At 42.1% G+C, this 22,432-nt stretch overlaps 1 protein-coding gene across 8 annotated transcripts; it reads right to left on the bottom strand.

Annotated features, from left to right (window-relative positions):
- Positions 1–1,219: 1,219 nt before the first annotated feature.
- LOC120644158 (disease resistance protein RGA2-like) lies at positions 1,220–20,984 on the bottom strand. Of its 8 annotated transcripts, none has more exons than XM_039920720.1 (13): positions 20,538–20,983; positions 20,207–20,334; positions 19,668–19,935; positions 19,352–19,580; positions 19,114–19,264; positions 18,821–19,006; positions 16,383–17,519; positions 8,185–10,374; positions 6,262–6,330; positions 4,771–4,839; positions 4,521–4,687; positions 1,727–4,424; positions 1,220–1,640 (listed from the first exon to the last, which is right to left on the bottom strand). In XM_039920720.1, the coding sequence occupies exons 2-12, from the start codon at positions 20,306–20,308 to the stop codon at positions 4,355–4,357; spliced, it is 4,638 nt and encodes a 1,545-aa protein (XP_039776654.1). In that variant the 5' UTR covers positions 20,309–20,334; positions 20,538–20,983; the 3' UTR covers positions 1,220–1,640; positions 1,727–4,354. The 8 variants fall into 8 exon arrangements, with proteins under 8 accessions (XP_039776654.1, XP_039776658.1, XP_039776660.1 ...); XM_039920726.1 differs by having other exon boundaries at positions 1,222–1,640; positions 1,727–2,059; positions 17,169–17,519; positions 20,538–20,984; XM_039920718.1 differs by having other exon boundaries at positions 1,228–1,640; positions 1,727–2,059; positions 20,538–20,984.
- Between the last annotated feature and the right edge of the window lie 1,448 nt (positions 20,985–22,432).

Here is a 22,432-nt window from a genome sequence, read left to right as displayed (position 1 = left end):
AACCAGAATTTTCATCTCCAGATTCTTCTTGATGTGGAGCTCGACCACCCGCTGCGAGAAGACGTTCATTGAACATCCTCTCCATGGCCTCCAACAATGAGTTTTGTAGTTGATGTAGCTCTGCCCGTGCAACAGGAGGTTCTTGCTCACCATGATGGCCACCACGAGCACTCGAATCAGATCCTGCCATTGTTAGAACAATGCAATGGAAAGTGGAATTGGTAAAATTTGTGGAGTCACACAATCTCACCTCTTACTTACCAATGTTCTTATTCGTTCTCAAGGACTGTGAGTGTGCTAATGTGGAAGTACCGCAGCTTTGATTAAGCAATCAAAAGGATACAAGACGAGAGGTCCGGTTTTAGATTTTTGTGGAGCTATAGGTGGCTATTCAAGGGAGGCTTATGGTACTGAAAAATTCAAGTGTGTAAGCCCTCAAAAAGATGCAAACGTTGCTGTCACAGACACCACAAACTTGAGAATCTGAAATTAAATTTGCAGCTACACAGTCCACAATATAACCCCTTTAACTTCTTTTTTTTAATACTTTTTTCAACTCTTTCTTTCTGATCTCTCTTTTTTTTCTTCTCGCTCTTTTTTTTAGCAGACACAAGATAGTATATGAGGAGGGTGGGTGGGAAAAAAATTAACAAGAGTACGGTAGAAGAACAACGATGGTGACTAGCAAGCAACAAGATGAGTGCAAACAACACAAGATAAACAGTACCAATAAACGGCTATAGGATTTTTTTTTGTATGGCTTTTCAGTGGACTACAGGATATGGCAAAACAAAATATATGTGATTTATGAAAACAGTAATAGATGGTAAACAAATGATAGATAAGTGGATGATAAACAAACCTACCGTGACAACGATAGCTCTGATTAACACATGATAGGTGCCAATATAAACCAGCATAAGGATGGCCCGATCTTCATGACAGTAGGTTCAAGAACAAAGATAACTTTGCTGCGAACAGCGGGTAAATAGCTTTATACCTGCCAAGGTTGGATGCGACCAAGCAACGGGGAGAGAGACACCGAAACCTTGAGGACTTCGACTCGCTCTCCGAACGATCGCAGAACACAATCCGGGACTAATCCACACAAAACGGCGCAGCCAAACTGGCAACTGTTGAGCATGAAGTAGGGGACCTCAGAGAGATCTTTCTCACAAGTCTGAGAAGAACTCGCAAGAACAAAGGTGTAAGACACTCGTCAGCAAATCAGCTGGAATACCATATCAGTTTATCAAAATGATCAAAAGGTTGTTTTCTGAGTACACATAGGGAATATTTATACTAGGAACAACCCTCCTAGATAGGTATGAACTGAAGTCTCCACGTTGGAAGATGGAAGGCCAACAGGTGAAGCATTCACGAGATCATCTTCAATTCCCGCGCGTCTCCTGGGCTTCTGCGCAGTCTTCAGTAAAATGACCATTTCTCCCTACTCGGAAGTCGAAACGATAAGCCATTTGTTGTGTGTGAAACTAGACTTGATAAGGTTTCCAGGCATGTGTGGAATGCACCATGGAACAATGTAGAATGGTACAGTCTTGCATGGGAATTTGAGCAAGATAAATCCTCGGGCAGACTCTTGACATTCTGAGCAGTCTTCAATGATTCGATCATAAATCCTGATTGGGAAGTCAAAATGACGTGAAACTTCTTGGGTTGGAAAGTAGACTTAATAAGATTTCCAACGGGTACTCATGGGCCTTACGATCTTTCGGGAATCAAGAGTTATGGGTGTTTCTTTTGGTGGTCCGAACTGGTCCGAACTGATTACCGTGAATTGGTTGCCTGGTAGCTTGATGTTCCAATCTTCTTTATGTACATGACTAAGTAGAATCAAAGTAGAACATTTAGGCAGTATAACATCCTCAAATATATTGATGTTAGTTTTAGATAGGAGTGAATTCACCTCTTTTTGGAGTAATTTTGCACGGCTTCGTGTAATTGGTCCATCATAAACATGTTTATGTGTAACTTGAGTAGCCTCTTGGGGCATGTCCTCATCATCAAGTAAGAATTTACCCTGACGTTGGTCAAGTATCTGGGATATTTTGGCATAAGTCCAGTCCAAATATAGATTACTGGAATGGAGTTAAGAATGTCTAGCAATTTTGTAAAGTATTACATGCCTCATGCTCAGTTAGAAAGAATAAGTGCTCTCAAATAGTTGTGGGTACAAAGACAGAACTTCTGCGAGATGTGCAGAGAAATCCACAGCAAGTGTTAACATTCGCAGTTAGAGTTTTAATGTGGAAAAGCTCCAAACAGACAAAAGACAGTTGTGCCATCATCAGTGATGCATACCTATAGTTTAACATGATATGAGGCTGCCGAGCGGGCACTTAACATAGTCATACCCTGAATCAAATATTTCGCTTCTATGACAACAGATCAAGTGTGTTGTCAAACACATTGATATTAAGAGATATATTTTCAAGGAGAAAATCCAGAATCATAAAGAAAGTATTGAGTGTATATGGACCAAGCAAGTGCTTGCGGATCCACTTAACAAAGGCTTACCACCCAATGTGTTCAGAGAATACTTAGTCGACATGGGTCTATGGTAGAGCCTATGATTTCTAAATATTAAGGGCCCAGAATAAGGTCTGTTTCAAAATATAAAGGTGCATTGCAGTTGTTAATCTGATGGTACGAACTGTCATGATGAGGCATGCTCTATGCACTGATCTGTAATGAAATAGACACCAAGAGATAAAGTTTAAGTTATAAGTAGAAAGTATGAAAGGTGAGATCAACGGAGAGAATGTTAGATTGATCTCCACTGGGCCAGTCCAACGACTAGGCCGGGCCTTGACTCACGCCCTAATCGGGCGCATCCAAACCAAATATGGTTGGTGGGCTCGTATCACGCAGCACCATAAGTAAGAGGTGGGGGGCCGGGAGCGGGAGACACGAGGTTCACCGCTGCCCACTCGACTCTACCGACAACCCTAGCTCCACTGATTGGAGATGATGCTAAAGCGGCGGGAAGCACACTACGCCGCCATTGTCCTCAACGCCAGGTGCCACTGCTACCTCGCCGCCGCCATCTCTGCTACAACTATGTCGACATCGTCAGCGCCTCCTCAACTCACCACCGGCGCCATGGACGCCGCTGCCTCCTTCACCACCAAGCCCGAAGGTCTCTCTCTCTCTCACCCTCTTACTCCGTCTGTCTCTCTCTCACACACAGTTTACTCTCAGATGCAAAACCATCACTGTTTATTCAAGTTAATGCATATACCCGACTCGATCTACTCCTAGGAGATCCAAATAGAACTAACATGCTCAGGCCATTAGTATCAAGTGATAAATCCTTACCGCTAGTGTTCATCAAACGGATAATAAGCATCTGGGTGGGCTGCCCATGTGTGGCTCTCATAGATAAACAAATTCGTTGATAAATCTTAATGAGATGATATATATATAGAACAAAAGCAGATTAACAAAAAAAAACTAAGTAGTTGTGCAATTTGCACAAGTATGCCAGTGACTCACAAAAAGTAGACCAGAATTTTGCATGACTGTTATCGCTAATGTGAGAACCAGGTCAACTTACCGATAATATTTTCAAACCTGTAACTAGGGGTAGAAATGGACGAAGATGAAAATCCAAAGCAAAGTGGGGCCATCCAAAAATATGTAAAGGCCCAAATGCATCCAGTCCAAAGCAGGCTTCCAAAAAGTTCAATCCAAATCGAATTTACCCAAGACTCAAAAGTCCAAAGCCTATCAGGGTGTCCAATTTATATATGAACTTTAAATTTGCAGTTTTCGTTGCAATGCTGCATTGCTGTCGTCATCGTCATCGTCATCTTCCTCTGCTGCTCTTGATGTGGCGTGCTGATTACAAATTTATATGAACTTTGTACAAAACTCATTTGCTAGTAACTAAATGAGGAGTTTGCTTCGTGTTATTCTTCATAAGGATCCGTTTGACAACTTCCCAAAATCTGCTTTGTTCTCATCCTTTGCCATGGCCGTCGGTGGCAGACGCAATGAATGGGCGGTGGTCGTGAAGGTGTACATGGAACTAGGAGTGGTGGGTGGCAGCGCAGGGCACTGTAGACTGGTGAGGTGGGTAGCATCAAATGATACGAAGACGCCAGTATCAGTGGTGGACGGACCAGCGACTGGCGGCATCTGAGGCGCAGCCAGCATAGACACGTGGCATGGTCTCGCCGTGCCTCCCTTGCGACGGATCAGCTCGGCTGCAGGCTTGCGTCGCCTCTGTCTGGGTTGATCTGCTGGTTCCTACCGTAGTAGTAGAGCCGATCCAGCTTCCCAGTCTAAATTGCTGCGCTGGCAGGTACAGTGGGTGTGCAGCAAGACCTGCCTAACTTGAACCACTCTTTTCATCCTTTGTCATTAACGATTCAAAATCTCTTGACAGCTTAAGGACTTTTCTGCGAAAGCAGATGCAAGGAACCGAGAACTAAAAGAAGAAATGAGCAGGCATACATGGCACTACCGCACTACAATGCTAGGACGAAATTCTTTACCTCCATTGCTTTGAAGCCTCACGTTCATAATTGCTGTCATCTTCTTGCGCCTTAGAAAATCCATACTCTAGTGACAGCAGACGCGTTGGATGGTTTGTATCGATGCCAACTGCATCCCTGGTCATGTTCTCTAAATCTTCCATCGTCGTTGTCGGGGAACCTTTGTTCTGAAAAGAAGCGTCATCATGATTGTGCACGAGTTGGTCAGAATCAGGCGAGACAAATTTTCCGAATCTGTCTTGCACCATACCTTTAGTTTTGGTTCCTGCCATGTCACACACGGACGCCTGATCACACGTAACCTCTTACCATCTAATATCTGAAAAGCAAATTTGTATTTGAGAAAATAAGCAGATAAGAAAGCTTTTGCAATTTCCTTTTGTATTGTAATTGCTAAAACTTGCATTTACTAGGTGTTGAAATTGGCCGATAAGTGAATCTTTATGAGCTAGAAAGCGTATGTTTTTCATTTGTAAATCAGTCCCTCGTTATATGTTTTCATTTTTTGTCACACCTGATTTTGAAGGCAAAACCGAATGCATAGCATATGTGTGTCAGGATCCGTTCTCACACATATGTTGACGTTATAAGTGAATACATCAAAAGACAATGTTCAAAACATAAATAAAACATTAAATAACTTTATTACACTCCCATAGATAGACACGAAGGCCTTTAATCATTTCACTGATAACTTAGATGGATACTGCAGCAACGGTTTCTTCTATAGGCACTTGACTGGTGAACGCATGCCTAACTCCTCGTAGTCGCTAAAGTTCTCCTCATCCACATTTTCTTCTGCTCAGTAGTTATGGCAAAGGTGAGTACTCTTATGGTCGGTACACAGCAAGTTGAAAAAAAATAAGGCCATCAAAGAGAGGCTGATAGGCTTACAGCGGTTAGCATTTTTAGTTGATCATATTTTATTAGCAAGCATCTATTTACTAGGTATAAGTTTATACCAACCCAATTAAGCATAAAGCAACCAATATTATTCCAAAACCAAGGAACCACAATTAAGTTTAATCTTTAAGTTCAATTATCATGTGAGGGTCCAAGCTGCTTGTAACCATGAGAATGGCTGTTATAACAGTTTACACTCTGCAGAGATTGTACACTTTCATCACAACTCATGTTCCCCAAATCACCTGAATTTGCAAAGCCCTTAAACACTTCCTTTGGTGCGTGGCGAGGGGTCCACTTCGAACTCTTTACAAAGACACATAGAAAACTAAATGGCCCACTAGAGTTTCAGTACTGGAGTGGACCATAACCCTCCCTAATAGTCAGCACCTTAGCAAAGGCTGCCACCCCAATAGGACCGGGCTATACCCCAACACCGACCCCCTCCTTGCCCTTTTGGTAAGGCCATCAGTCAACCACATGCCTAATTATTCAGCTATGGTCAGAGCCATGTGACAATTGAGGTTGTACTATTTTTTTGGGTGGTTCTCCAAGTTCCATTTAAACAGAACGATCTTGTAAATAACCAGGTGTAGCAATAAATAAAGTCATGATTAACATTCTCAAAAGTTTACGATATCACCATCCCAAAGTAAGCAGCTAAGCATTTCTACCCAACAAATAAATTAAACCCGGTGATCAAAGATTTAGGGATAAAAGACTAGGTAAATCCGTAATAAGTATCCCATCAAGTTATGCAATACAGAAATAAAGTAAAGTGCATTAACATGCTATTATTGGGATAAGAATAGAATATGGAGGGGAGAAGGCCACTTGCCTTCCTCGTCAAACTGCTGTGACTCTTCCTCCAACTGCTGCTCTTGGTCTTCCTCGAATAGCACGTTGTCTACACGATCACATAAGGAAATATACAACAAAATAAGAAATAATACACCAAACAGACCAAACAGTACAAAATGAGGTCATAAAGCTACTGAACACGTTACAAGGATCGCGTAAGTGCAACAATCAATGAAAACAGAGTTAAAACGAAGAAGTTATGGCTAAAATATGGTTCCAGGGGCTTATTTGAAAGAGATTTGAATCTAAAAGGGCTCTGAACGAAGAAACTGAGGGCTAAAATAAGACTAAACCTAAAACTCAAGGTTTAGATTGAAAACAGAGGTGTCCTGGATGGCGGGTTCAAAAACTAGGAAAGACAGGGGCCTAAATAGAAGGAACAGGATCAGAAACTAATTACTTTTGAACTAGGGTGGACTGTGGTTTTATTTTGATAAAACTGATGGGTCTTTTTGTAAAACAAGCTAGGGTTGACCGGTATGGGATCTGTTTGACTCGGGTCAAATTAGATTTGACCCATCAGATTGAGATCTGACGGCCTGCGTCGGTTGGGGGGCGGGGGAGCTGGTGGCGGTGTTACGCGGCTAGTGGCCAACGGGTGCGGTGGCGCGCCGGACTTGGCCGAAATAGGCCGTCCGGGGGTGGTTTTGGCCGCGGTTTGGCTTATGGGAGAGAGAGCGAGATGAGGAATGTGGTGGAGGGGTTGGAGAGGCGAGTTTGTGCGGTGGAGAGTGCGCATAGAGCTGAGGCGGCTTGGCCCGACTCCAGTGAGCGATTGCACGCACACGAGAGCGAGAGGGAGAGAGGGGGGAAGGGTGGTCCGGGTGTCTCCTCACCACACGGGGAAGGTTCGGTGGCGGCTGGACGTTAACGGAGAGCGGCGAGGCAGCGGATTGAAGGCAAGGGCGAGCTCGGGAAGACGGCGGCGGCACTACACGATGAAGGTGCGAGGCACAGAGGGGCTGGAAGGAGCAAGGCACGGGGCTCGGGTGCGGCTTTTATAGGGCGAAGATGGGAGGGGAAAGGCCGGTAGAGGAGGGGACAACGGAGCTCGGTGGTGGCCAGCCATCAAAAGAATTCAATAGGGGTCGTGATGGAGGGGCAACGAAAGGGAGGAGGCAAAGCGATGCGGCTAGTGCTCCACTGAGCATTAAAGGCGAGCCATAGCGGGTCTTGGCGTGCATGCCAAGGCGCGCACGGCGGTGTGGCCGGGTCGGACTCGAGCTCGAGTCCAGCTCAGTCAGGAGGTCGGGGAAGAACCCGACAGGCGGGTCCCACCCGTCAGTGGAGCGAGAGAGGAGTGGGAGACGGGAATGGGCCGGGGCAGGCAGTTGGGCCGGCGGGTTGGGCTGCGCAGGGAGAAAAGAGAGAGGGAGAGGGAGAAAGAGAACTCGGGCCGGGCCAAAAGAGAGAGAAGAGAGGACTTGTGCTAGAAAGAGAGGCAGAGAGAAAGAAATGATTTAGGGTGATTTGTTTTGGTACTTTTGTTTTGCAAACTCAAACACACAAACGAACAAAAACTAATGCAATGACATGAATGCATCAAACACTTGTTGATCCTAAAATTATTTCAAGTGTTGTTTAAATTATTTTAAGGCCAAAATTTATTGGTAAATTTATTAAATTCTTAGAAAGAAAATATAGACCGACACCATGTTGCTTACAATGATTTTGTGACGGAATTTTAGGTGTTACATTTTTGTTTGTAAAATAAAGGAGGACAACCTTTTCCTCTTGAGAAAAAGGAAGGACAATGTATTATAATATATACATTACTACAAGAGCGAAAAACCTCTAAGATATGTAACTGAGAATAAACCCGATATATGCTAAGATGACGAAACGAGTAGCCAGTGAAAACATAGAACAGTAAATGGATATATATTGGCAGGGCACGTACAATTTCTTCGATGTGAGCGAGCTTCATCTTATTCTCCTCTGATTTGCACCACTGAACTAGTCCAGGGCAGCCATTAATTTCTAGCCGATGGAGGCATGTGAGTTGTTGTATGCTCTCTGGTAGACTCGTGATGCCATTGCAATCGCGTAACACGAGCCGCTTGAGAGAGGTGAGTTCTCCTAACCTCTCCGGCAGCGCCACAGTGCTGTTTTTGCAATCTACCACAAACAGAGTCTCGAGAGAGGAGATACATTGTAGCAAATCTGTTGAGCTCCATGTGAGACCACTGCAGTCAGTAATATTTACATGTGTGAGGCAGGGGAGGTGGCGCAGCAAGTTCCACTGATGCAGAGGCACCTCACAGCATTTCACGTAAAGCTGTTTGGTTGCAGCAGAGGAGGAAGCACTGACGTGACCTCTGTTCTCCCATTGCGACAATAGTGCTTGGTCACTACTATCTATGATCACTGTAATACCTGGAGGCGTGCACGCATTGAACCTCAACAAGGGGCAGCGATTTATACTCAACAGTCTAAGTTTTGGGAACGCGAGCTCATTCAAATCATCCACATCACTGGAGTATGTCGCGTTCCACTCTTCCAGGCATTCCATATGGGATAGGGAAAAGTACACAAGCTTAGGAAATGCTCTTCTGCCCCCGTAAAAGCCCCCATCAATCTTCCTAATGCTGTCCATTCCTCTGATGCTCAGCGACCCGAGGATTGGTAACTGACCAAGTGGTGGTAGGACGTTGCAACTGGGCAAGTCCCGCAGGGTAACATTTCTCAGGCGGGGAAGATAAGTAGCAATGCTCATCAGCCAGGATGGAAAGCTAATGCTATTATAACCTTCTAGTGTTAATCTTCCTAGTGTGTCTGGTGGCACCAGTCCTGATAAAACTTCTCTATCGTCTGCAAATCTCATAGCATCCCTAGTCCATGCCAGTTCTAGCTTTTCAATACTCTGCTTTTCCACCAGTTTTATTCTCTTTGCCTCTTCTGCAGACTTCGCGTTTTCAAGCCTGCTTATCTCCAAGAAAGTTGGATGTTTATCCTCGAGCTCAGAAATATTGCTGCTGGATTCACCATCACCAGCATGGACCACAAAATGTGGTAACAAGACTGTTGTACTATTCTTGTTCTGGGGCAGAGTGGACTTATCTAACTTCCGGCAACCATATACATGTAGAAACTTCAGAGTATTAATTGCAGATACGCTAGCTGGCAGCATCTGTAACTTCTTGCAATGCAAGAGGTCTAGTGTATTTAGCTTTCTGAGATTCCCAATGCTTTCAGGTATGGTACGCAGATCATCATTCCTACCTAAATTAAGGTACTCTAAATTGGATAGGCTACCGACACACTCTAGTAGACTGCCAATCTCATCTTCATCTAATCCGTCGCCCAGGCTACCTTCTAAATTTAAATACCTGAGTTTAGTGAGATTGACCAGGACTTGTTGTAATCCAACACAGGGGACCTCTGATAAGTTCAAATATTGCAGTTCTGTGAGTCCGATCATTACTCTTGTCACATCTCCAATTTTTCTACAACTGGATAAGTTCAAATGCTCCAATCGGCTCAAGCACTGCAACGATTCTAATACACCCGAAATACTACGGCAATATGACAAATCCAGATGTACCAATTTTTCTAGATTCCTGAATGAATTCGGTAATTTTAGGTTTGAGCAGTATGATAAATCAAGATGCATCAACCTTTCCAGTTCTCCAATTGACTCTGGCAGGCAGCTAATACGAGATCCTTGAAGATTGAGATAAATCAAATTCGAGAGCTCTGTGATACATTCTGGAACAAATTCTTTCTGGATCTTTGGAGCATTAAGATATCTCAACTGCTTCAGCTGGCCAATGGAATCTGGCAACCTCTGTATGGAGCACTCGCTTAAATCCAATACTCGCAGGGACCTAGCAGGTGCAAATGCAGCACCGCTTAGTTTGCTTCTGCAGCCTTCCAGAAAACGCAGTGCTACTAGCCTGGCATGAGAAGTCAAGCAATACTCCAGTGGCCTGCTACAATCCCTGAGCAATGCATATTGGCAGCTGCTTCCCCCAGTATTGCTTTGTTTGCTCTGGTCAAGAATTTGATTGCCAAGGAGTGAAATGGCCAAGTCATGCACTAGATCGTGCATGGTGAAAAACGTAGCTTGTTCATAGTATGCTTCAGATGTCTGCACCAAAATTACATCTTAGCAATCATTAGGATTTTCCGATTCTACGTAAATTATATTATAACATGATATACATCAAAAGTCCATGAGAACATCAAGACAAATCCACAGTTTTTTAAAGCCAAACATTCATTGAAGAGAAGACGAAACAATCTTATTTATTTATTATAATTGAAGACTCCTGCGAACTGAGCGTAACTTAGTTGTTTGTTAGATTCCTACGTATCAGGATTCGAGTCCTCAACTCTGCATGGATGCTCACATGTGCTAAAAATATTCTATAAATTAAAAATATTATTCTTTCAATTATCCATGACATTCATGTAGAATACCGAGCGAATATGGTGACTTCATCAATTTAAAGTCCAATCTCCTAAAGGTGCTCACAGGGGTGCAATTCCATGCATTTATTGCAGGGTTGAGTGTGCGTGCATGTATATAAGTGTCTTTATCTGCACTTTGTTTCATAATTTTTTTAGAATTCCTTGTTAAGCCTCCACAGTAATCCTCATGGGACGTGATAACAAAGAGGTAAATACTAATAATCCTCACAAATAAGCATCCATTCATCAATTGTAAACAATAATACATTTAATAATGATACAAGTCAGTTTTCTTAAACCATAATGATTGGAGTGTTCGATGTTTATGTTTGGATACTCCTTAAGCCTCCACATTTATCATGTCAAGACATGCTAGATGGAAAAAGAGGTAAATTCAAGAAATCGTAGCAAAACAAAACATAAACATCCAACCTTCAATTTGACAAAAAAAAATTGGAAAAATTAATCGTCACAAGGATCCAAGAAATCTTCACAAAAAACATGCATAAACATCCCACCACCAGTTCGACAAACACTAATAAATTTATTGTTAATACCCCAATCAGTTCCTTGAACCACAATGACAGGAGCATTTAGTCCAGCCAGTGTATGAGTTGATTAGAACCATTTTGACTCGCTTTTACCAATGGTTTCGCTACAACTACAAGTGTGTCGTAGGCAAAGTGCGTTCCCATCTTGCACATGCACATGATATATGTGGTTTTTGTGAGGTGCATGTATGGCACCTGTGCCAGAACTGAATGTTCGAAGAGATAAGGATTACAAGCTAGCCTCAACCTATACAATGTCACAACCCAAAATTGAATATATTTTCAAATAAAATCATCCTTTTTCAAAAAAATTGAGAATTTTCTAGAATTTTCTGGCATTTTATTAGAGATGTTTATAGCTGACTTGTATTGTACTCGAAGTCTTATACACTCTTACTTGTACATCAAGCCGTCTCGGCTATATATATGAAAGGTCACCCCGCCCAAATAGGATGTGCGGTGTTTCCCCAATCTCTCCACCTCTCTACATGGCATCAAGAGTCCAGGCCCTAGTTTCCTGGCCCCACCCCTTCCACTGCCCTAGATCCTGTCCGTCCAAAGCTGCCCCACCCAATCCACCGCCCCTTCACCCGGCCTCACCGCCCCAAGGCTGCGCCACCCAATTCGCTGCCGGTCCCTGACCCTGTGCCATGATGAGCTCCTCCACCTTGTCGGCCACCAGCCCTAGCTTTGGCTTCGGCACGATCCCCGCCGCGACCGACTCCATCGTCCCGGTCTTCATCAACTCGTATGCCATAAACGTCAAGACTCACGTCCCCATCGTACTCGACCTCTCAGGCTGCCCAACTACAACATGCGGAACACCTTCTTCACCGCTATGTGCGTCAAGTTCAGCCTTCTAGGTCACATCGATGGCACCATCGCAACCCGTATGACTAATCCCACATGGAATCAGCCGGACGCTTGTGTGCGTATCTAGATGTACGGCTCCGTCTCTGATGGCACCAGATCAGACTACTTGTGACCTCTACAAGGCTATCCATGATCTGTTCCGGGCAAACTAGGAGCCGCGCGCCATCATCTTGAACTAGGAACTCTCCTCCGCGTCTCAGGGTGACCTCCCCATCGAGGCATACGCCTCGTAGCTGAAGCAGAACGCCGACGCTCGTCGTGACGTCGGCCACTGTATCCAAGATCGTCAGCTGGTGCTTACTCTACTGAACAGTCTCAACCCACGCCTCACCAACACCACCTATATCATCGCCAACACAAAGGCCGCTGCTGACCTTCACCCTGGCAGTGAATATGCTTCACTTGAAGGAGCTCCACCTCGCTAGCGACAACAAGGTCGCCACCAACACCGCCCTCACTGCCCCCATGACGGCGGCCTGCTCCTCTGTATCCTGCCATTCGTCGTCCTTGCCTGCTCCTCAGCCCGCGGGGGCGGCAAGGGCAAGAGCAAAGGCAACAGGGGAGGTAGCGGTGGTAGCAGCCCGACCAGGTTCCCAGGACGGGGCGCGCCCTTGAGTTGTGAACAAAAGACTCTCCTACCCCTAATTATTAACTTGAAATAAGAAATACTGAATGAACCGTACCTTTACTAAGTACGGAAATTATGTAAACTAATTCTATACGAAATGAAAAACATCCTATATGTTTCTTTCATTTGAAGGCTGGTGAGTTCCCATGGCCAATCAAGCGGTTTTCATCCCTTCCTTTAGTGCAATGTGCGAACTAGTGACACACAAAATTTGACAGTTTACAAGATCCGAGCATACCAGTGGGTTAGATAATGTAGCAGAACTACCCAAATTAAACTGGCTTAAGTGTCCTGGCTATCATCTTATTCATTAATCAAGTCACTACACATTTAAAACAGTGTAATCTAGTAGTCTATCGGATAAATCCCAGCAAATTACGGAGAATATAATCTCGATGGAAATGTACAGTAAAAGTCTCGCACAATGACAAACGCAGATAGTACAATCATGATACAATTTCACAAAAATAGATTATGAAAACATGTATCTAAATTATCCACCTCTGCCATTATAAAAAAATATAAAGTAACCCTCTAATCTTCGTGCAAACTACCTACCTATGCTATTATAAAAATAATGCAAATAATCCCCGAAATTTGCATATAAATTATCCAATTATGTTATTACTGAAAGTTAAAGTTACCCCTAAATCTAAATCTAAATTATATACTTATAATAAAATATTAAAGTGCACCAATACAAAGTTCTAAAATATTATTTCTATCATTGTTAATATATTTATGTTATTATTTATATATTGGATGGTGTGAAGAAAGTAGTTGGTGAATTTTGAACCAAAGCTAAAATACTACTCACGATATTGTCACCATATATTTATGTATGATGGAAGAGATAAGAATATCAATTTATAAATAAATGATTCAACTAAATATATATCAAACATATATGAAGGTGTGATGCAAATAAAATCTATTGTAACTAGATAATGATAACTATTATTTTAGAGCATGTGTTAGAATATTTAATAGATATAAGAAGATGTGAGATAGATAATTATAATTATTAGCTATAAGCTTTATTTTTATATTTCTAATTAGTACGTGCGGGAGCCGTACGGGTTGATAGGCTAGTTTTTTATAATTTAGACTAAATACAAATATTTAAATCACTTTATTTTAGCCTTCGAACTACAAAAGCCAGTATGGATCTCGGAGGAGCTGTGGCAAGGTTGGACAAATTCCACCAAAACGATACTGGGTAATGGTTTTACACATCAATATCTTTAATTTTTAGCCTATTTTTTATCCATTGCAATTTTTATCTCTCAAAATAAGATCTTTTCGGGTTTGATCTTTTTCATATTAGAGGGTTCCTACTTCCACCAAAAACTATGTGAGATATGAGGCTAAGTTTATATCTAAGGGAAACAATAGATCCAGCTCTTATTCAATAATTTGAGCGCTGAGGGTTGTTTGGGATGACCCTCTCTGCAATAGCCACATATTTGTGCCTAGAAGCAACATAGAAAATCTATGCCCTCCACATTGTTAACATATAAAAGGAGTATGGATCTCAACATTCTATTCTAATATTAAGGAAATGGAACCGAATCCACACATTACACTCCTTTTTTTAAATAAAGGAATTCCCTGGCCTTGAACACTCTCAAGAAAATGTCTACAGCGAAATGAGGAATTCGGTACTCGCATTACAAGAGTTCTTAGACTCTAAATCTCAAATGAGGGATTTCATAAACACAAGAGAAAACTAAAGAACAAATAAAAAAAGCTAGAAGGCTAAGATTCAATCTTCTTCTTCGTTTCCGCTTCAACCTTGCAAAGTCTTACACAACACTAATATATCACATCTCTCGTCTGCTTAGAAACTTAATGTTCGGATCATCTGTTGCTTGCCATGTCTATTCCCATAAAGCTCCGCCAAGCACATGGGTGTGAGGAGATATCCACATGCCTCTAGGAAGAGCATGGCACCAAAAAGGTGTCACCATTGTTGACGTCGGCGTAATGCCGACTAGGATTCCCTCGAATGGTTTCCTGTCACACGTGACTTCATCACAGACCTGAACACGAACCTATAGGTTGGGTAGCGCATCAGCAAACCTCCACGATGGAAAGCGGTGCCATCCTAGCTGAGGTCAGAATGGGATTTCTCCCTGCGCTTTTCGAAGCCACATCCACATGCCTGCGCTAGCTGGCTGGACCTTGATGAGGCTGTCGCCCTGCACTTCGCAGGCCCCACCAATTGCGGTCCGCCTTCTAGGGCCCATGAGCCTTAGCACTTCCACCACCCGTGATCCATAGCTGCTGCCCCGGCCCCCATCCTGCCGACACGCTTCGGGCGAGGCCATATCCAGCCTCACAAGCCTAGGATTGGGCACCGACCCCCCCCCCCCCTCCCGCCTCGCTGAAGGCCCACCATCTAGCTGCGATCAGGCCGCGTGTGGGTAGAGAGCAGAGGAGTTGGGGAGAGGGGCCTTTGCTGTAGTCCTGCCGCCTAGCGGTCGCAACGAGGGCGGCAGGGGGCGGGCCTGTCAGCACGGCGAGGGTGGGAGGTGGCGACGGCAGGACCGTTTAGGCCACGCAGGGAGGGGAAAGAGTTTGAGAGAGGGTGGACATGCTCCGCCGCTGCCATCCTATAATGCCCGCCCAGACTTCTCGTAGTTTCTCTGGCAGCGGCGAGGTGGCAGTGAGGATGGGAGGGGAGGGGGGCGATTGAGGAGGGGCTCAAACCCACCCGAGTCGCCCGTTGGGGATGGCATGTGGGGCAGGTGGACAGGTACCTGGCCTCTGCTCACCTCTGTCATTACAATCACTCCTAAATTGTCCAACATAAAGTACTCCTTACAATCACAAAAAACTTGTAATTTGGTGTCGTTTGAAGCCAATCAATTCAATATTTCACTACTCAGCCTTTTTATATTAATGCTTTTGGAATGATTGACTTTAAACAACCTAAAGAAATTTCATTTATTTGCAACGTGTTAAGTATGTTTGGGAGCTGGATAAATGGATTACCAAAAAATTTTAAACCACTAGTCCTTGTGGGCGCAGCAGCCTTATGTTGGTCTGTTTGGCTCTGCAGAAACGCAGTGGTTTTTTATAAGGGTTAGTTGGATCCATACCACTACAAATAATTTTTCTTTTCGCATATTATCTTATTGACTACGCACTGGCTCTGTACGTGGGCTATCCTTCAGCGGCATACTTCGTAGGATATTCTTGTAGCGGCATCTCATTTCTTGGCACAGGTGGCCAAGGATTTTTTTGTCCAAGCACATGGGAGATGGTCTAGTCTTAGAATTGACAATCATTAGTGTGTCAAGATTCTTATCAACCTTTTGTAGGTTGTGTGCCCTTCCGGCAGAGGCCAGGAAATTTTCAAGTGTATCACCACGATGTATCCTTCTTGAAATCAATAAAGTTTCCCTTTCCCCAAAAAAAATGTTGTGAGTTGAAGGACTATTATAGATTCTATCAGCTTGTGTTTAATAGTTGTGAATTACTGCTACACTGTTGTGTTTTGTGGTTGTTCCAATCCAATGTTCCGTGTATGTTGTCAGGATGCTTTTATCAAAAGTTACAATATGTTTCGTTTCAATTGGTTGAAGTAAGAAAAATCGAATGTGGTATTGATATGCTGAAATGACACACCTTAGGAGACACTGGTTGTTGAAAAAATGACAGTCCCAGGAGCTGCACAATATATTTTTCACAAAGCTGCATATGAGAGAGTAGTTTTGTTGGCTTGATGAAATCCAAACCAATCCATTGGTAAATAAGATCATCTTTAACTATCTTGTGATCTTTTGGAAAGGTTGCACAGTAGGTAAAGCATAGCTTCAAGCATGGAGACATATATCTATAACTCAACATCAAGGATGCAAGAACGTGATTTGACAAAGAGAAATCTTTTGAAACTGGTTCATTCCAGATATCACTGTCTTTCACTTTCATCCATTCTTCAAAATTCATGGACCGTAAAGTGAACCCAAGAGATAGAGCTGCTAAAGCCACACCAGAACACTTCCGAGCAATCTCCAGTCCTATACCCATAAGTTGTTCTTTGTCATTTCTATCATTAAAATCACTTCTTTGCTTTATTATATCCCAGCACATGTCATTTGTCAAGGCTAGTATCTTGTGTGGTTGAAGGTTAGTACAGATTCTCTCCGCAACAACTTCACTGCGTGTTGTTACTAAAACAATTATGTTACTGTCATCATGATATAGCATATCCTTCAATTCTTGTAGCTGGAACTGATTGTCCTCCCATACGTCATCTAAAACAATCATAATTTTCTTATGAGAAATTAGCTCGGTGAGGCCATAATGTATCATCGGTCGATCATTTGCTAGACTCTCTTTGCTAGATAGCTGCAAAATCATAGATTCACGAATTGTAGTCAAGCCAAACTCCTGGGACACATCGATCCATACCTGGGAATAACATCTGAACTTTGGCTCATTGTAAATTAATCTTGCAAAAGTTGTCTTGCCAATGCCTCCAATACCATGTATAGGAAGAATGACGATCCTTTCTGATATGACCTCATGCAAAGAAGCCATTACTTTCTCTTTTTCTTCTGTTCTCCCTACAATGTGTTCTTCTATAACATGTGATGGTGTTTCCAATGCATCGTGTAGTTCCAGCTCATTGCAACTAGGGTGTGACCACAAAATAATATTCTGGTGTGGATCAATGATATCCTTTGATTCCGTTCTCATCTCTATCTTGCTATTATGCATTGTCATTTTGGAAACATGTCTGAGACATCCTTTCTTGTGAACCTACAAGATTCCAATTGGATTTGTGAACAAACTAGACAATTCAAGTAAAAACAATTCCATATATTTATATGGGAAAAGTCTAAATTACTCCCCTCAACTATAGCCAAAGTCTCGATAACCCCCTAAACTATTGTTTGGTTCATTTTAGCCCCCAAACTATGCTCTTTAGTTCAAATTAACCCCTAATGAAATTTGTCTTTTCATTTCACCATGCATAGGTGGAGTTTTAAGGTGAAATTTTACAAGATAATAGTACACACCATAATGTATGTTTGAAAAAATACATCATAATTTTTATCATTATTTTGATATAGTAGGATATTTAATAAAAAATTAATCATTGGAGTTCAAAATTATATGGAAATTATTGGGAAAAACTATAACATTTTTTATAAATATGCAATGTCTTGTCCACTATTTCCCTTCAAAATTTAAAATTAAAATTAAAATCCTTTATGGAGTAACAAAAAGACAAATTGTATTATGGGGTAAAATGGCATAGCTTGTTGGGGCGGGGGGGGGGGGTTAAATTGAATCAAGTTATAGTTTAGGGGGTTATCCAGACTTTGCCTATAGTTGAGGGGAGTAACTTGAACTTTTTCCTATTTATATATATAGAAAATAAAAATTTTGTGACGTTTTGCTAATATGTGTATTGCATCAATTCAAGTAAAAACAATTCCATATATTTATATATATTGGAAACAAAAATTTTGTGATGTTTTGCTAATATGAGTATTGCATTGTTAACCTCAGTAATTATTTATATATTGGATGTTAAATCTGAAGACAATGAATCATAAAATGGAACAAATTTTGGATTAGAAGAAATAGTGTTTAAAGAACACATAATTTTTAACTTTTCTAATTGTCAACGCATAAAGTAATCCTTAACGTTAAATAATGAATTTGACTTGTCATTGTAGTTTTTTACCAAATTATTTAATATCCAAAAAGATTATTCACAAGTTGTCCCATGTGCCAATTATCCAGTTTCTATATGAAAAATATGACCATATAGTTTTCGACTGCAGAGAAAAGATAATATACACCATAACAGTGTTACGCTTTCTTCCTATCAGTAATATGATTTCACATAATCAATATCAGATTTAGAATATTCAAAATCTAATTTATGTTCAAGGTTGTTGAGAATCAATTTATAATATACTCGGAAGACATAACTAAGTGAACCGAACACATGATGGTGCCTGTATTATTACCAATCCTACATTGTGCCTGTATTATTACCAATCCTACTATATATCCATTGCATGCCTTAATAAGTTGGTATTAACTACCTTGTCAATGTCAATTTCAAGCTCATTCAGCTTCTCGTTGATCTTCACGATATCAGGCCTTTTCTGGCTATCTGTCACCACACATTTCAATGCTATCTGAGTGCATGTTTCTACTTGGTGGCAATATGCTTCAAGCAAATCACCAGTACATGTTGCTTCTAACCTACTCCTCCAGTCTCTTTGGATCTAATAAAAAGAAATGTCAGGCTCAGCTGATATAACTCTAGTATAAATATGACATAGTGTTAAATTAAAAGACGTTGCATGCAGTTAAATGAAATATGATTTCTCACTTGATCAATAAACTCATCCGTAGATATGTCTAGACATTTGGGGTAGCCCTCGGGTCCTGACACTATCTTTATAATCACCACACCCAAACTGAATATATCAAACTTTCCTGAGATTTCACCTTTGTCGATGTATTCTGGTGGCTGGTACCCACTGCATGGCATCGCGTGCAACAATTTTTAATGCAGGCGTTTTGTTGGATAAGAAAAATGATATGTTCAGTGGAGGCACTCAACTTACCGTGTCCCATAAGGATTTTGTGTGATCCGTGCTAGTTCATTACTAAATATTCTGGACAAACCAAAATCTGCAATCTTTGGAACCATTTCCTTATCTAACAATATGTTGTCAGGTTTTAGGTCCAAGTGGTAGATAGGTTCTTGCAACTCATCATGAATATACTTTAGACCCACACAAATTCCCTTAATTATTTTGAACCGTGTGTGCCAGTCAAGTTCATAAAAACCATCTGCATTAGAAAGCAAAAGGATTATGAACGGAATGAAAATATAAATAATTTTTATCAAGACATACCAAAAATGAAGCTGCATCGTACCAGAAAGATGCTTTTGGAGGCTCCCATTGTGCAAATACTCGAAGCAGAGAGCTATATGTGTTTCATCAACAAACAGCTTACTTCCATCCATGATAAAAGGTTTTTTCTCTATTTCATAACAATAGCCAAGAATCTGTACAATGTTTTCATGTTTAAGTTTTGTGAGGTTATAGAACTCATTTTGGAACTGCTTCAAGTCATGGTTGACGTTGATGTTAGGAAGCTTAAATATTTTCACAGCAACATCATCACCATTTTTAGTTACTCCCTGCCAAATATATGTTGTCAGTACTCATCAGTAAAAGTTGACCATTTTCTCTGTACACTACAATTGTATATTATATAAGCAAGAACTGAAGATTTTGGCTTTGTTTTGTTTGTTGTCTGATGGTATTACCAGATTCGGGTATGAATATGCTGTATGCTTGTTGGCCACATTTCAGTAACACTATATTGTTTCCAAGCACTATATAGTGTGTTTTGGCCTGACTTATGGAGAATACGTTTGTTTATAAAAGCTAATCATGCCCAAATCTTACCTTGTAAACAACTCCAAATGCTCCTTCACCAAGTATCCGCTCCTCAGAGAAACCATCTGTAATTTCTCGTAAGAATTGAAATGATATATCCTCTAATTCCATATGTAACTGTCCTGTAATGTAATATCCTGCAGTAAAAATTACAGACCCTTAGGATGCATGTGAAGACTGAAACATATACAACCTTTTTACAAAAGAAGAGTAAGAGATAACTATGCAGGGTGAAGCATGTGATGCATGCTAGAGCATCTGAATAAACTTGGATGGAGCTTCGCATGGGACGCACAGTGCAGCACGATGATGGAGTAGGTGCAAGATCAAAGGACCGAACCTTGACTAGGGGCAGCCCTGCAGTGGCACGACCGACGAACTGAAAGTCTGAAACCCAGCTGCAGCGGAGGCGATCCTTATTAAAGTAGTAGACGTGCAGACATGGAAGCGAGGCTTGACATGTCCACTAACACACTGCTGACCAAATCGAGCTCCTCAGAAGCAAATGATGCTTCTCTCCATGGGGATGGATCTCCTCACAGCCTTTATCTATGATCGACCGCCAAGCCCAAGATCAAGCTCCTTGCCACCGGAACCCGATGTCCTGCTGCCGAGATCCGAGATTATCTCTGGTGGGTAGGCAAGGATCAATCCCTACGCTGCCACGCAGAACTTAGCAGGAGGCGCAGGGAGATAGAGAAGCTGTGGAGAGTGGACGAGGACAGAACAGGCTGGGTGCTTTTGATATGTGGACGAGAAGGATCCGCGTTATGTAAACGCTAAGGAATGAAACACAACACGCGTGAGACGGTTGGAATTTGGAGTCACCTCGGAGGACAAGAAGTCAACAAGTTTCTTTATCAGGCAACAGTAGAGCTGGAACTTGGGCCGTGCCATTTTCGAGCGGGCTGCGGCACGATCGTTTGGCACGGCCCAAAACATGGCACGACATGAAATATTTTGGGCCGTGCTGTGCCTAGAATCTTAGCACGACGGGTTGTGTGGCACAACCCGCATTTTGGGCCGTGCTTGGGCCGGCACGGCACGAAATCAACCCATCGGCCAGTATGTACTCGTTGTTCTATTATGACAGTTAATCTTCCTTTCTAATTAACAGCAATTATGAAAGAAAATATTATTCATTCAAGAAAATCATGTAATTTTCCTACCATCCATAGTTTATGTGCTTCCTAATTGCAATAGTAATATTTCTACATCGATTCATATAAATCCAATTGCAAGTATCCAGAGGGCCGTGTTTGGGCCGGCATGGCACGAAGACGTGTCGGCATGCTATGGGCCATGCTTGAGCTTGATAATAGACTTGTCGTTCCAGCACGGCACGGCTCGATGTGCCCACCATGCCTAGAAATCTAGACCCGATATGGCACGAGGCACGAGAGGGCCAGGCCGGGCCGGCATAGCACGGCCAAGTCCCAGCTCTAAACCAGAGCACTGTCGATTTGAAGCAGAGACATGCCCGAAAATTAGATTTATCTTGGCACTTGCAATTTAGTTGCTTTGAGTTGAGATATCAATTTAAATATTTTTCCGTACTTTTGAATTAAAGGAGGTCGTATGGAAAAAACAAATTCGTTGATGAATCGTAATGAGATGATATAAATGGACCAAATGGAGATGGAAAATAATGAAGCAACCTAGTTGTGCAATTTTCTACTGGACATGCAAACACCATGGTGCGTTCCAGCATGCAGAGACCAATACAGAGTACAGAGTAGGTGTGGCCACCCGAGTTGCCAGGATATTACTGAGTGAATGAATGGACGCACATGCCGCTGTCCGTGTCATTGTGGTCTAGGTCTTCTCAAGTGCACAACAGCCTTTTGGTCATGGACTCATGGTTTGTCCGAGCGCGAGACTTGAGCAACTTCAGGTTAGCAAGTGTTTTCCAGGAATCTCAGCAGTTTTCCGATCAAATTACTAGGAAATTTTTAAGTCTTCTTTTTTGCAACACGAGTCTCGACCCTACTTCTATTAAGTGCTGAAAAATACCAGAAGTACGTAGAAAACAGAGAGCCGGACAGCGCCTAGACTATGTTACTTGCTTGAAGCTGACAATCTACATAATTGGGTTATGAGGATTAGTTTTTCAACCAAAGAGTAAGTGTCAGTGTGAGAACTTTGTTTATCCACTTATACTAGCAATTAGAATGTCTGCATGTTGCTAAGGACGTCAAAAGAATTCCAGAGCAGTCCACAGAGCATGAAAAGCTT

This window comes from Panicum virgatum, chromosome 8K, assembly GCF_016808335.1.
Source record: "Panicum virgatum strain AP13 chromosome 8K, P.virgatum_v5, whole genome shotgun sequence".
Taxonomy (NCBI): Eukaryota; Viridiplantae; Streptophyta; class Magnoliopsida; order Poales; family Poaceae; genus Panicum; species Panicum virgatum.
The sequence above is the reverse complement of the archived record's forward strand: the minus strand, read 5'-3'. Positions and strand labels throughout refer to the sequence as shown.